Here is a 15059-nt window from a genome sequence, read left to right on the forward strand (position 1 = left end):
TGCAATATATATATTTTTAAACTAATTAGACTTTGTTTGTAAGGTTGAGTATTTTCACCTAGATTCTCCTTGAAGTGGTCTATAGATTATTAGCCAAATGGCAGTTTCATCTTTGTAGAAAAATTATCTCTTAAAAAGGCAATAGGCAACATCATATCAGGAAATCAGGAAATCATGGTCTATTTTTGCCATTCCCAATACTAGCTCAATCTTCTTTTTCAAATTACATGGACTGTCACATGATCATTTTCTTAGCCGATATTATATCAAATATTTTTATATATGAACATATGATGGTGGTGATATTATGACAACTTATTAGGTAAACTACTTCTTAGGCTTCAAATTTCATAGATGAAATACTTTTAGAATTTCATTGAGTTTTCTGTTTATTCATGACCTCGGCAACATAAATTGACCTCAGATTTATTCTCCAACGTGAACAAGATGTTCTTAAAAGTGTCCATGACAACTGGGCAAACTCCATCTGCTGCTAAAGATCATGCGCTATGATTGAAAGCTCCAGAACAGCTACTTAATGGACCTTGTGGTATGTTTCGTTACAAAATATGTATTTAAATAATTCAAAGATAAATTATTCCATCTAATTTTTGACTGAATCATTTACACACATATTTATATTTTATATTTATATTTATATATTTATCACATATTTAATAAATAATAGTAATATTAAGATGAAAATTATTATTTTTATATTATTATTATTATCATAATTATTATAATTATAATTATTATTATCATCATTATTATTATCATTATTATTATCATTATTATTATTATTATTATTATTATTATTATTATTATTAATATTAATATTAATAATATATTATTGTCACTTGTGGCAGCAGTAGCACCGGCTGTCTCTGGTTCATGTCTCTGGTCTCTGGTCGCACTGAGCGCCAAGAAAAAAAAACTGCAGCTTTAAGGCGGCGATACGTCATCAACAGGCGACATGGAGGCTTGATTTCCATGATTTGGACAACAAACGTGAAACGTTGGTGTTGGTGCAAATGCTGGAAAGTAAGTACATTTAGTACTTTAAGATATAAACTATTGAGCATTGAACGTTGCCAGCTTTATTGGGGACAGTTGAAGAGATATGAAAGCGGGTTACGGATGTAACGATACGTAGAAATCCCTCTGTTTCTAGTTAACCTGTCAGATCCACTGTGTGACAGTAATGTAACTCAGTAACATACATCCCTACTAACTAATTACTATTATTTTAATTTCTTCTATTCACAGGTTACTTCTTCTGGACTTGAGACTTCGCAGCTTTCTCTACAACATCGTGCTTCAACCAGCGATGAATCCAGTAATTAGACGGAGACTTCCTCCGTCTGTGAGGAGTCTGCTGACAGACATCGGTCCAAAGGAGGAGTGGACGGACACAGAGCCCGACACAGTGACCAGAGACGGGCTTCTGCTCCCGGCCAGAGGAGCTGCTGCTGGACAAGAGGACTTCCTCACGCCAGCCAAGACACAAGAGGAAGAGGAAGAGGAGGAGGAGGAGGGTGGTAGTAACGCCAGAAGGAGCACAGTCTGCATGTTGTGTAAATGTAAGCCCTCTTGTTACACCTGCCCTCGGTGTAACATGCACTACTGTGGCTTGGCTTGCTACCAGAGCCCAAATCACTCTGCGTGCTCTGAGGAGTTTTACAAGGAGTCTGTTCTGCAGGAGCTGAAGGAGATGGGGAAAACAGAGAGTGAAGGGAGGAATAAAATGGAGGAGATTCTTGTGGGACTCAGACAAAAGGCAGAAAAGACAGACGGGGGGATGGAGAGTTTGTTAAAGGACGCTGGTATTGTGTCAGATGACACTGATGAAGAGGATGGAGAGAAAGTGCAGGTTGTGGAGCTGCTGTCCAGGTTAGCAGAGCTTCAACAGACCGGAGAAGGGAGTGCAACAGAAATTGAGGCTATTCTGAGAAAGCTTGAAGAGATTGGAGGAGTGGAGCCGGAGCATGGAGACATAGATGAAGGTGCAGAAGCGGAGCTGGACTTGGCTGATCGGCTCTCAGGGCTGGATATTGACACACTTTCAGAGGAGGAGCTGTGGGAAGTTCTCAACAGTAAAGAGAAAGAGACGTTTATGGGTCTGATGAAGGGTGGAGCTCTTGGCGGGCTGGTTCCCTTGTGGAAGCCGTGGTGGGAGGAGCACGAGGATGGAGGGAGAGCCCTGGTGGAGGTGCTCGAGGAGGAAGTGAGCAAACTGGAGAGAGAAAATTCGACCGAACAGGACGCTGATACTAAAGTGAAGACATCACAAGGAGTGGTTCAGAATCGGGGCAAATCGGCTACCAAGTTGAGAAAGATTAAAGGAGCAAACGGAAAGGAAACAAGCAAGGGAAGCTCAACAGATCCCAGTGTCCCTCAGATTTCTGCAAAGATCCCAAAGTTGAGTTCCTTATGTGCAAATCCATCTCCCCTTGTAGGCTATGGTTTGGTCAATGCACTCTTTGGCTACACCTTCACCTTGTGCCTATTTAACAATGACACTGACTCACTGCTGTTTGAGGTTTGTGACATGATTCTTGCTCTGTCTGAGGCCCTGAGCTCAAGCAGGGTGTTCAACTCTGTCCAAGAGGCCTTAGACTGTGGAGAAACACTCATTTTGAGCGGAGGTTACCTCGACAAGGAGGATCCTCTCGCCCCAGCCAGGGGGGTGGAAGCCGTGGCTCACATCATGACTGGCCAAGACAGAAAGGATGCTACGGGATACTGCCTGGCAGCCTTGAGTCAGCTCCGTTCAGTGCTCTCCAAGGCCAGGTCAGCCCTTTCTAAAGAAGGAGAAGAAGGAGCAAAGAGGCAAAAGTACTTCCTGGCAAGCAAGAAGTGTGAATTCTTTCAAGCCTGGGTGTTGGACAATGCACACAGCATTCGTAGACTAGCTATTGAGTTGTGGAACGAACACAGTAAAAGAGAGAGCGTAAGGAGCAGCATGGAGAAAGCAAAGACTGTAGTTGAGGAGAGCTTGAAGAAAGGGAAGAGCAAGGCGAATAGTAAGTTAATTGAAGAACTGAACTAGTCTTTCTTGAACATATTGATGTTTGTAAAAGTTTAAATTGTAATAAAAATATATGAGAATATTGTCTACTCTTGATATACTGTGTTCAGGATGACTTTAATGATGTAAATAATTATCACTTAGTATAAAAGCCGTTGCTACAATAAAATATAAGCAGATGTCTTTTTTACGTAATGATTACTTGAATTACATGTTAGAAGTACAGTTTTAAAGCACAAACAAAAAAATAAAAAATAAATTCTAAAAAACTGACAAAAAACAGTGGAGTATTTGCTTATGAAGGTATTTAACCTGGTGGTGCGGTACTAAAATGTTAAGATGTAAGACTAAGTAGGTTGTTTCTGTATTCTTTGCTGTATACATTTCCTAACACATTTCTTTTTAAATTTGTTTTATGCTTTTCTGTCTCATTATGCAAATGAGGGGGCCATGACACACGTTGATTGACAGCCCCCTCATCATTAATACAAAGAAATACATAAAAGTGGAAATTAAACAGAATAGTAAATGAATAAGGGAATTAATACAAAGGTAAATAAAGAAAGAAACAAATTAAAACAGAAATATCTATTTACCTCACATTTTATCAATTCATTAATAACTACATTTATTTTAAATAATATTTCTGTTAATTTTAATGGCATATTTATTCATTTATCAAGCCATTTATTTATTTATTCAGTCAGCAGTTATGTTTGATTTTGGCAGGTTCCATCCTCCATAATTTGCACTTTTGGTACTTAAAGTATATTTTAATGCCAATACTTCTGTTTTTCCACTTAATTAATATTGTTGATGCAGGACTTACACCGTATTTGTACACTGTGGTATTATTGCTACTTTAACTTGAGTCAAATATCTGAGTGTCCTTTTTTCCATCACTGTGTAAAAATGAAGTCACGTTCTCAGTCGCTGCTCTCGCGATGCTTTCTTTTACGTTTCTTTGACCCGTCACGTGGTGCGGATGCCCTTCCACCTCCACAGTGCGACAGTAAAACATGGCGGCGCTCTTGAGATCAGCCCGGCTCCTCCGGTTCTCTCCTTCGGGCTTGCTTCACATCACAGGAACCAACAGAACCGGGCCGCCGCTCGGTCGGCTGTACAGCGGAGCTCTCTGCGGCGGAAGAACCGGAGTCTGCTCACCACACGTCGGCTCTGCTCCGGGACACGCGCCCAGGTATCACTCAGTCAATCTGTTAGCCGGTGGAGCTGCGGTCCACGCGACACCGTGGAGCAGGGGGTCATTGAGGCTCAATGACAGACAGACACTCACTAATATACACACTGATATGAGCTGCTGTATGAAATGTGGCGTGCTGACTAATGTGGCGTCATGTAAAAACAAGTTAGCTAATAGTCCGGTCAGCTGTCAGCTGTAAACATGACTGGTTACATACAAGGTGATGAGGAGACGTTGTGTAACACAGCCATGCTGACTGTGTCATAATGAAGCAGCTTGGTTCCTCATCATAATGTAACTGTTAGCAACACGTTTGATTGTTCCTATACGTGTTATTAGCTACATGATTGCGTTTAGTAACAGGTCTATCATGGGAGACCTGCAGCACGTTGACATGCTGCAGCTTATTTCATGCAGATATTGTCAAATATGAAATATGTCATTTAGCATTTTATCATGAATCATTAGAGAAACACTGACCTCAGCTGATAGAAAAGGTGATGCATGACAGACATGGGTTACTCTGCTGGGGCTTTTTCTCTCAAGGTCAAAGCTCTTAACCAAACTACAGATGGCCTTAAAGCAGGCAGAGCATCCAGAGATGGTTCTGTGTTACTGCTGCTGCACTCAACACATCCTGTGCTATTGAGACAGTTTGGGATAGCACTGATAAATGCCTCATATTCATTAACAGAACTCTGATTATATGTCTTGTTTTTCACCCACTTTATTCATCTGTGACTGTCTGTTTTTGTTCCCTCTGTCCTGTCTCATCCATCCATCTCTTTCCCCCTCTACTGTCACCATCTAATACCTCTCCAGTCGTGTGTGGCCATATGCAGTGGGGTGTGTGCGTCACTATGCCGTGGCCACAGAGCAGAAGGATGAGGCCAGCGGCGTGGTGCGGTCCAAACAGGCGCAGCAGTTCGATTGGGCTCTGGCCAAGCTGGACAGCTCCGTGAGGAGAACCGGTCGCATCACCAAGACCCTGCTGCTCCGCATCTTCCATGATATCTGCAGGACAGGTAGGCAGCCGGAGCAGTGGCCAGACGGAGGTCAGACGGAGGCGGAGACAGTTCATTGTTATTAACCATGTAATCAAACTGCCGACACCTCAGCCAAACTTTTCCTGTAGGCCGCTTCTTCTTCCTTGCAGTGGTCCCAGTGGTCCTTTTTTAAATTTTCTTACCATCTGATCTTGTTTTCGTCAATATTCCTCTTCTTCCTATGAAATCTGCCTTCCCATGCTTGAAAATAAACCAAACTTTACACATAGGTCCAGTCTTATGCTAAACTTCCTCAACTGACTTTGTGGGCTAATAGTCCTGATGATGGCGCTGCAGCAACCGTCTAAAGTTCAAATCTTTGAAAATTCGTAACATATCAGCTGTACATGCTACAAGTATGCAGGCCCAAGTGAGCAGAAATGTTCATATGCTTCAACCTGGCAGGAATTATGAAGTCCATCACTCTGTTTTTCTCAAAATCTGTGAAACTAATTAACACATTTTTGCTCAATTGTCACCAAACTTGTTACGCTGCATCTTCAGACTGTCCTCTACATACCAATAATCTAGCCCACAGTGCATCAAAATGTTTTAGTGTAAACGGTACTGTACACAACTACTGCAAATTCTAAATTCTTGTTTATTCTTAGACTGACTGACCCTTCACTCTTCTTGTCGTTCTTTCTTTTTTTTCTCCACCTCCCTCCTCACCTTGTGTCCTTGTCTGTCTGCAGGTTATCCCAGCGGTAACCAGGCCTTGTTGCTGCTGCGTAGCTGTGGGTCGCTGCTGCCAGAGGTGCCCCTGGAGGAGCGCACTGAGCTGGCACACCATGTGTGGGAGAAGCTGCAGCAGTTGGGTAAGAGGCCCCGGACGCACTAATAGCAACAACCAAACCATCTTATTATCCAGATTACTAGCTAATGAACTTAAAAGTATTTAACCATGATTTCAAATATTTAAACTGTTACGGCCGGGACACACTGGATGCATGAGCAGCACGCTACGGCTACCTCGCTGAACTGCTTCGTCTCTCATGGTACAGTTATGTTGATGTCATGTATTTTCCTGTTGTCCTCCCCAGGTGCACAGTATGATGTTAGTCACTACAACGCCTTGCTGAAGGTTTACCTGCAGAATGAGTTCAAGTTCTCCCCCACTGACTTCCTGGCCAAGATGGAGGCGGCTAACGCCCAGCCCAACAGGGTAAGCACTGCGCCCCAGAGTAGAGTTATGGCAGGAACACATGGTTACATAGAGAAACAGACATTTCTATGAAGATTTTGGTTGCTATGTATTATAGTTGATTACGCAAATTAGGTAACTTCAGTATTTTTCAACCTGGACCCTGTTCCCCCATGGTTTTGTGTCTAACTGACTAATAGAGACAACAATTTCTGAAATTGGTCCAGTATTGAGGGCGAGCGCTGCAGACGGCAACCGCTCACGGGCTGCAATATGGTGCTATTGGGGCAAGCTGGCACCGTCATTTACGACCACTAAAAATGCTTGTTTTTGCCACGAACAGGCTCTGATTGTTATAAGTGTCTGACATTATGGAAAGTGTCTCGCTCAGGGAGAAGTATCATTTTGAAATGTGGCGAGGCAGCGTGTTGCCGGAAAACAGCGGTGGAATAGTGGAATACATCCACGGTCGAATGAGAGTGCCAGCCGGGCAGAGTTTGTTGTGTTGGAGTACAGAAAGCGCAGCTTAGTTTTAAACTAAAAGATTTTCAATGTCATGGCTGAATATTTAGATGATTTCAACAATGTGATCAAGTGAGAAGGTAGGACATTTTTTTATTACTCTGTAGGGTTCTTTCCATAATGTTTTCAGACACTTATAATGACAATCTGAGCCTATCGGTGGCAAAACCAAGCACTTTAAGAGGAGCTAACGTTACACTGATGCTGCTCACTTTCCCTCGCAGCTTGTTTTGCGGCTGCCAGTTGCAGCGTTATCCCTCAATACTGCACCAGTTTCAAAAAGTGTTGTCCTCATTAGTCACTTAGACACAAAAATATAGAACAATAGGGTCCTGGTTGAAAAATACAGAAGTTACCCTTTAATTCTTCACACTCTTTTAAAAAAAAAAAAATGCACCTCACCTGCCGGACCTACAGTTGGAATAGAGCAGCACTTGTTTCAACAACTCCCGTACATTTGGTGATTTCAATCTCTGTTTGCTTTTCTTTTTTTTTTTTTTGTGCACAGGTTACCTACCAGAGACTCATAGCAGCATACTGCCAGAATGGAGATATTGAGGGAGCCAGGTGAGCAAACTTTGTTCTGCCACGGGCCAACCAACAGAAACAGAAATGTCCGTGCTCTGACATCTGCTACTTGACAGATGATTGCAAAGCAGCTTTGTCCTCAAAAGCTGACTTTCAGTCCAGCTTATTGTGTGTACAGTATGTCATGCTTGTATGTTATGAGATGTATCGCTTAATTTATTTGTTCCCAGCCCTGGTGGTTACAGCTCCAATATCTAATGTTAGTCTTTTTAAACCAAAAGATATTATGCCTTTTGAATTCACCTCCCATTTTAACCATAGATTGTATATAGGAAGTGGACTGCCGTTTGTGGACTGCCGTTTTGAAACCTTGAGTTCGGCATTTTGGCCGTCGCCATTTTGGTATTTGGCCGTCGCCACATTGTTTTTTTGCGACCAGAAGTGACAGGAGAGAGTGGAGCAACCAAACTCTGGTAGCAACCTGTCAATCACAAGATAGCCACGCCCTGAAGCATCCCCTGCTTTATGGTCTATCTGGCTCTAAATGGGACCATAATTTACTAAATGAACATCATGCTGTATTGAAGAAGACTTGAAACTAGTGATTGAGACCATAAACTCATGTTTACAATGTTTACTGAGGTAATAAATCAAGTGAGAAGTAGACTCATTTTCTCATAGACTTTATACAATCAGACTTCTTTTTGCAACCAGAGGAGTCGCCCCCTGCTGGCTATCAGAAAGAATGCAAGTTTAAGGCACTTTAGCATTGGCTTCACTTCTCCGACCCGGAGGCAGCCCACTGGTTTTAACGTTCTTCTCTACTTTCTCAGCACCATATTGGGTTTCATGAAGAGCAAAGATTTACCCATCACAGAGGCTGTTTTCAACTCCCTGGTGACCGGCCATGCTCGTACGGGGTGAGTGTCACTGTGTTTAATGGCTCACAAAACGTGTTGATATGGAAATAATACAATTTTAAACCAGCTGTCATCTGTCACTGTGCAGAGACATCGAGAGCGCTAAGAACATCCTGACTGTGATGCGAGGAGCAGGGATTGAACCGGGTCCTGACACTTACTTATCGCTGCTTAACGCCTATGCTGAGAAGGGAGACCTGGACAGTTTGAAAAAGGTGTGTGTCTTTCTCTTCATCCCCACCCCATCTCTCTTCCTTCTCTACTCCCTTCCTTCCTCTCCTCTCTTGTTTCGGGCTTGCTCCCTATCCTCCCTTACTTTGTACGGCAGCTGGATTCTCGCGATGTTACGAGATCACGCGAGAATCGCGGGATCACAGATCACACAAATATCCATCTTGTGAGTGAATGCGTTTGTCTCAGAGCACGGAACAATCTGCGTCCTGTGAGCAGCTATGGGCTACGGGTGTGTGTGAGACATGGAGATGCGACTTCGTTTAAAACAACAATGGAGTTGTTGAGATACCAATATCGGAAATGCGTCCGATACTACCCAAAATTCGGAATCGGGTATCGGCGAGTACCCCAGTCTATGCACCTATCCGATACCATCATTTATTAACCCAGCAAAAAATCAACTTGTCTAACCGGAAATCAATTCCACTCCAAAACAGTAGCCTTCACTGTGCTGACGCCCTGGATGTGTCATAGCTGGCTTTGGCAAGAGTTTGATTGACAGATGGTTCATCCAATCACCTGCCATGTATTATTTTGATGGTGTCTGCCCTTTTCCAAACAGCTTCTCAGATGGTTCTTTGTAACAAACCAGGAGGTAGGAGGTTATATCCTCCCTGCTTCCCAAACTCACTCCGTGTTCTCTTCACCCTCTCTGTCCTCCTCCTCCTCCTCCTCCTCCTCCTCCTCCTCCTCCTCCTCCTCCTCCTCCTCCTCTCTCTCTGTGTCAGACTATGGAGGCAGCAGAGAGTGCAGATTGCAGTCTGATGGACAGGGACGTCATGGAGGTCATCTTCAATCTGGCCAAGGCCGGACACCAGCAGCACATCCCAGAGATGGTGGAGCGCTTGAGGCACGAGAGGGGCTACGTTCCAGGTACACAAACGCACCTGATGCTTCTCCACATCACTGTAGTCTTCGGCAGCTAAAGTCATGTCATTAAAGTCCGCAAACTAATCTGCTCTATTTGTGATCATCTTGATTGATCGTCTTATGAGGCTGAGCAGTATTTGTTGTTCTTCCCGTAGACGCCATGAACTTGTGCCTGAGCCTCATCACCCAGAACCAGGAGGACACGGCTTTTCACATCCTGAAGACTTTCCCCACGCTGCAGTCCGAAAGCTTCGGCTCCGACTCCGCTAACCTGGGCAACTTCTTCCTCAGGCACTGCGTCAACATGGACACGGTACATCCATCGCTCCCCCTAACCTAGGCTCATTACAGTGAATGTTGAATATTCATTTCTATGTTTAAATGTAATTGTTGATGTCTTTGTGTGTGCACTACAGTCACTGGAGAAGATCGGCAGCTATTGCAAAGAGCTCCAGGAGTCCAACCTGCACACTGCGGCACTCAGCTTCACTCTGTCCTGTGCTCTGGAGGCCAAGAAGACTGGTACAACACATACTTTCATTAATATGCATTTAGAGAGACTGTTACATCCAGTTGCACTTGCAAATATGATGAAATATGAAATAAAAACGGTCACTATATCCTGACAGTAGTGCATGAGACAGGTAATCTGAAAAAAAATCATGTTCCTCTGTGTCCTACTGTGCTCCTAATGGCATTTGCAAGATTTCACAGACCGGAGGAAAACAACCAATCAGAGCCAAGCTGGAGCCTTACCCTCTCTGAGCAGCTGTCAATCACTCACAAACCCAGATCAAACGTTGAAACTAGGCAGCGCTGATCAAATCCATCCATCCATCTTCAACCGCTTATCCGGGATCGGGTCGCGGGGGCAACAGCTCCAGCAGGGAACCCCAAACTTCCCTTTCCCGGGCCACATTAACCAGCTCTGACTGGGGGATCCCGAGGCGTTCCCAGGCCAGAGTAGAGATATAATCTCTCCATCTAGTCCTGGGTCTTCCCCGTGGTCTCCTCCCAGCTGGTCGTGCCTGGAACACCTCCCAAGGGAGGCGCCCAGGAGGCATCCGTGCTAGATGCCCGAACCACCTCAACTGGCTCCTTTCGACGCAAAGGAGCAAGGACTCTACTCCGAGTCCCTCACGGATGACTGAGCTTCTTACCCTATCTCTAAGGGAGACGCCAGCCACCCTCCTGAGGAAACCCATTTCGGCCGCTTGCACCCGCGACCTCGTTCTTTCGGTCATGACCCAACCCTCATGACCATAGGTGAGAGTAGGAACGAAGATTGAACGGTAGATCGAGAGCTTTGCCTTCCGGCTCAGCTCTCTTTTCGTCACAACGGTGCGGTAAAGCGAATGCAATACCGCCCCTGCTGCTCCGATTCTCCGACCAATCTCACGTTCCATCGTCCCCTCACTCGCGAACAAGACCCCGAGATACTTAAACTCCTTCACTTGGGGTAAGGACTCATTCCCTACCCGGAGTAGGCAAACCACCGGTTTCCTGCTGAGAACCATGGCCTCAGATTTAGAGGTGCTGATTCTCATCCCGACTGCTGATCAAATATGAATCAATATTCTGTGACTGTAATGCCTATTGCTCACATAAAATGTGTTCAGAAACATCTTGCAGTGTACTGTTTAGCTGTAAAATGAGGAAGTTTGTGACCCGGCAGCCATGTTGAGATCTGCTGAGGAAACACCAAGCACCGCCCACCAGCCAGAGCAAACTTTCTCATTACACAGCTAAACAGCACACTACAAGATGTTTCTGAAAACATTTGAGGAGAGAAATAGGCATGACAGTAACAAAATATTGATTCATATTTGGTCAGCGCTGTCTAGTTTGACCGTTTAATCAGAGTTCCTAAGTGATTGACAGCTGCCTCCATTGAATGAACAGCCAATAGGAACGCTCTCTCTCTGAAATGACCTGTGATTGGTCAAAGTCTCCCGTCAAGGGGTAGATTTTCTAAAGCCTGAAAACAGAGCCATGAGGAGGAGCAGAAGTCTAGTTTTCTCTCAGAACACTTGAATTACAATATGCTGAAAGGTTATTTTATTTTATATTATTTTTTTTTTTATGTTATAGGGAATTTTTGCCCAATGATGCCAAAAACATTCTGCCTGCTGCCACTTTAAGGCATCAACCTCCATAACAGCTGCATATTATTTCAAGTTACTGCAGTATAACGGGAAACTGGAAAAGTCATTGAATTATTATTATTTGTTATTTTTCGCAGGTACGTCATTAGAGCTGATGAAGATGATGAAGGAGCACGGCTTACCCATAAGACCACACTACTTTTGGCCCCTCCTCACTCAGCATATGAAAGACAACAATACAGCTGGTACACACACACACACACACTCACACACTCTCACACACCATTTTTTAATTTATAACAAGGCTTAATGTGCTGATTTTTTACTTTGATTCTGCAGCTTCACTCCAGGGATAATTTCCACATTACCACTGTCTTTTGGGCATTTGTTGTGGATACCCCACAATGATTGTTAACAGCGACACCTGTGGCTGTTAAGTCAACGAAAGTCAGCGTCCTGTTGCTCGCGCTTGTGCTCGCTCTACATAGACATGAACGAGCATCGCTCAACACAGTGAGGTGACACACGTCAGCTAAAAGCACAATATCACTCTATATTTCAGCTGCTTGGCAGTAATGTTAGCTGACCAGACGAAGGTCTCTCCATGAATCAATGCTGATCCTAGTGTTGGCTTTTCCTGCCTCAGCCTCCCGACCGCGGCCGTAGGGAACGGGAGACACCGGAGTTTTGGTCGGAGACGATAACGTTTCTCTCTGCGGAGCCCTGTCACTTCACAAGACACGGGAAACCTCTGTTGGTCTGGAGGAGCTGCAGCAGTTATTTCTGCACAAACGTCCACTGTACATTCACTAGATATTCTCAGAGCTAAACTAACTCTTCTGCAGTGTGTAGTGTGCGTGCATGCATGCACGTGAGAGTGGAGCGAAAGAGCGAGACAGCCGTGGTGTGTGAGTGAAGGCAGGCAGAGGAGCAGAGTACAGCAGAGACTCCAGACCTGGAGACCAAAGCTACGGTCTCCCCCGCGTCCTCCGACCGCGGGCAACACTGTTTAACAGACGGGCTTCACTAGATACAACCAAGAGGTTTTGGTGCTTCCGTGTAGTTTGTGTTAGAGTCTGAGCCTGAACAGTGTAGCAACACGTGAGCGCGCATGGGACACCGACCCGCAATGATTTATACGTGTAAGAAGTTACAAACAGTCCCTTTAAGAGAAACCAAACCATGAAATTTTTTTTTTACTATTCAGGTTTTGAATTAATTACTTCATGTTAAAATATTTGTATTAATATTAGATATAATATTGATTAAAATATTGAATTGCGATTCGCACATTTATCTGTTCAAAATGAACCTTAAAGGGAGATTTGTCAAGTATTTAATCCTCTTATCAACATGGGAGTGGGCAAATATGCTGCTTTATGCAAATGTATGTATATATGTATTATTAGAAATCAATTATCAACACGTTATTTATCTCCTTTGCGACAAGCTAGTATGACATTATTGGTGCTAATGGATTCCTTTGGTTTTTCTAGTTTCATATGATGCCAGTATCTTCACTCTTCACTCAAGTTGCGTTAAAGAAATTAGTGGCGGTAAAACGAATTTGCGTTGACCCGTTATTATCCTGTTAACTTTGACAGCCCTACTTCATATATACGTCTATACTGTGCTGAAGCTATCAATGGAGGCGGTAGCTTCAGAGAGAGCAGTAGATCTTGAAAGTGAGTGGTGACATGGTGAGTTGTCGTGAGAAGCTTGTAGTTGGATCCTGAAGCGACTCCAGCCTCATGTGAAAAACCTGTGTATGTGAGAGCGTAATGTGTCCTATGGAGCCCCATGTAGGAACAACAATGTGCCTGCCGGCTGTTTGTGCGTCCTTTCTGATGGAGAGTTTTTATTTTTTTTGGTGAGCATGATATTGGCAGATTATGAGCATGTGTGTTATTTTTGTGGCGTAGAGGGGATTATGACTTCCTCAGTCCTCTGTACCAGAAAGAGCTTTTAAAGGAGTGTTTCCCCTCAAATATTAATGCCCTACAGAGTGGTCCAACTGGGACAGATTTCACTGGGCTGGGGCAGTCAAGGGCAAAGAGCTCTGATCCCTGCGTGAGAGAGAGTTAAAGCAGGAAGAGATGAAACGACACATACACACTTACTCAGAAACACACACATACAGGTCTCTCTGGAGAGCTCTAGGAATAGATCGCAAAGTTTAGAAGTCCCCATGTCTGCCACTTTTGACAGATGAGCCAGAAAGACACCCTGACTTTCAGAAAGTGCACTGAGACGTGAATGTCATTTTTATTCCTCTTCCTGATCTCCAAATTCTCGTCAATTTTTTGACTAGTTAGTTAGTCATGTTTTTCTTTTCTTTTACTGAGTAAAGACAGCGGTGGCGTAGCAGCTGCGTGGCGTAGCAGCTGCGTGGCGTGGTGGCTGCGTGATTCCCGCGCCGGGTGTTCACACCAGCTGTGTTTCAGCTGCGTTTCTGCTGCTGCAGCTGCTGCTGTCAGCCCTTTCTTTCTACATAGAGTTTGCCTTTTAATGACCATTTTATTCATTATAAATATCATTTATATTTGTTTAAGACTGAGAAAGGCTAAGAAATGTGTGGTATTTTGTAAATAATAGTAATAATCCACAATTAAAACTCTGTACTATATTCATTCATGGAGCACTCCAAGTCACTGCATGTCCTACAACACTGTCCGGAACATATTTCAGAATAAAAGCCTTGTGTTAACAAATGAAGGAGTTCTGTCCACAGAAAAAAAATGCTTGAGGGCTTTTATTTTGAAATGTAAGCAGGAAGTGTTGATTTAAAAATAAGTCTTTACTTTTTTGTCATCTCCGTAACATTCTACAGATAGACATCGAAACTGTAGTAATCTTGCTGGTATGATGTTAATATACAGTCAATAGATCACCTTCACTTTCCCTGACATATTCTACAGATGTCTAGACATTGAAACTTTAGTAATGTAGCCGATATGATGTTAATATACAGTCAAACGATCACTTTCACTGTCTGTTGTTGCTGTGAAACACTCGCCGCAACCGTCAAAAATAGGCGAGACCTCTATTCTCTAGAAGAGACGCAGCTAATGGTCTCATGCGGGCAGTGTGGCTGCTCTAACCTGTTAACACGGACGCCAAAATAAAAAGCAACAGGTAACGCAGCCGCCACGTGCTCCTGAAGTTCCTGGTGTGTCCTGGGCTTTAGAAAAGATGAAGTTTCCAACAGTAAACCTGGTCACTTCCCGCACAAAGTGACTCTATGTTATAGCTGACACTGTATCAGCCGTGCAGAAGCTGCTGGAAGAAGAAAGTGGTTCACAGTGTGTAAGGATGGTTGATCTGGTGACCTTTGCCCCATGGCAGGGGCCACCTAAGGTTCCTTGTTGGGGACACTGGGGTGCTCAGTAGCCTGAAGCACGTGCAAACGCATGCATGGATGCACATACAGGGCTGAGGTTGAGGGGTCAGAGGTCACT

General features: G+C 43.9%; 2 protein-coding genes across 2 annotated transcripts in view; both read left to right on the forward strand.

The window, feature by feature from the left end:
• Window positions 1-938: 938 nt before the first annotated feature.
• Window positions 939-3111, forward strand: znhit2 (zinc finger, HIT-type containing 2). Its single transcript, XM_074645514.1, has 2 exons — window positions 939-1044; window positions 1270-3111. The coding sequence occupies exon 2, from the start codon at window positions 1331-1333 to the stop codon at window positions 3050-3052; it is 1722 nt and encodes a 573-aa protein (XP_074501615.1). The 5' UTR covers window positions 939-1044; window positions 1270-1330; the 3' UTR covers window positions 3053-3111.
• Window positions 3112-3992: 881 nt separating this feature from the next.
• Window positions 3993-15059, forward strand: part of lrpprc (leucine-rich pentatricopeptide repeat containing) — a 93780-nt gene continuing 82713 nt past the window's right edge. Inside the window, exons 1-11 of the mRNA XM_074645504.1 lie at window positions 3993-4229; window positions 5055-5257; window positions 5974-6096; window positions 6322-6443; window positions 7453-7511; window positions 8306-8392; window positions 8481-8607; window positions 9355-9499; window positions 9652-9809; window positions 9913-10018; window positions 11739-11846. Of these exons, the coding sequence (XP_074501605.1) occupies window positions 4051-4229; window positions 5055-5257; window positions 5974-6096; window positions 6322-6443; window positions 7453-7511; window positions 8306-8392; window positions 8481-8607; window positions 9355-9499; window positions 9652-9809; window positions 9913-10018; window positions 11739-11846 (1417 nt within the window). The 5' untranslated portion in view covers window positions 3993-4050. The remainder of the gene's footprint in view (window positions 4230-5054; window positions 5258-5973; window positions 6097-6321; window positions 6444-7452; window positions 7512-8305; window positions 8393-8480; window positions 8608-9354; window positions 9500-9651; window positions 9810-9912; window positions 10019-11738; window positions 11847-15059) is intronic.

Source organism: Sebastes fasciatus, chromosome 9 (assembly GCF_043250625.1).
Source record: "Sebastes fasciatus isolate fSebFas1 chromosome 9, fSebFas1.pri, whole genome shotgun sequence".
NCBI lineage: Eukaryota > Metazoa > Chordata > Actinopteri > Perciformes > Sebastidae > Sebastes > Sebastes fasciatus.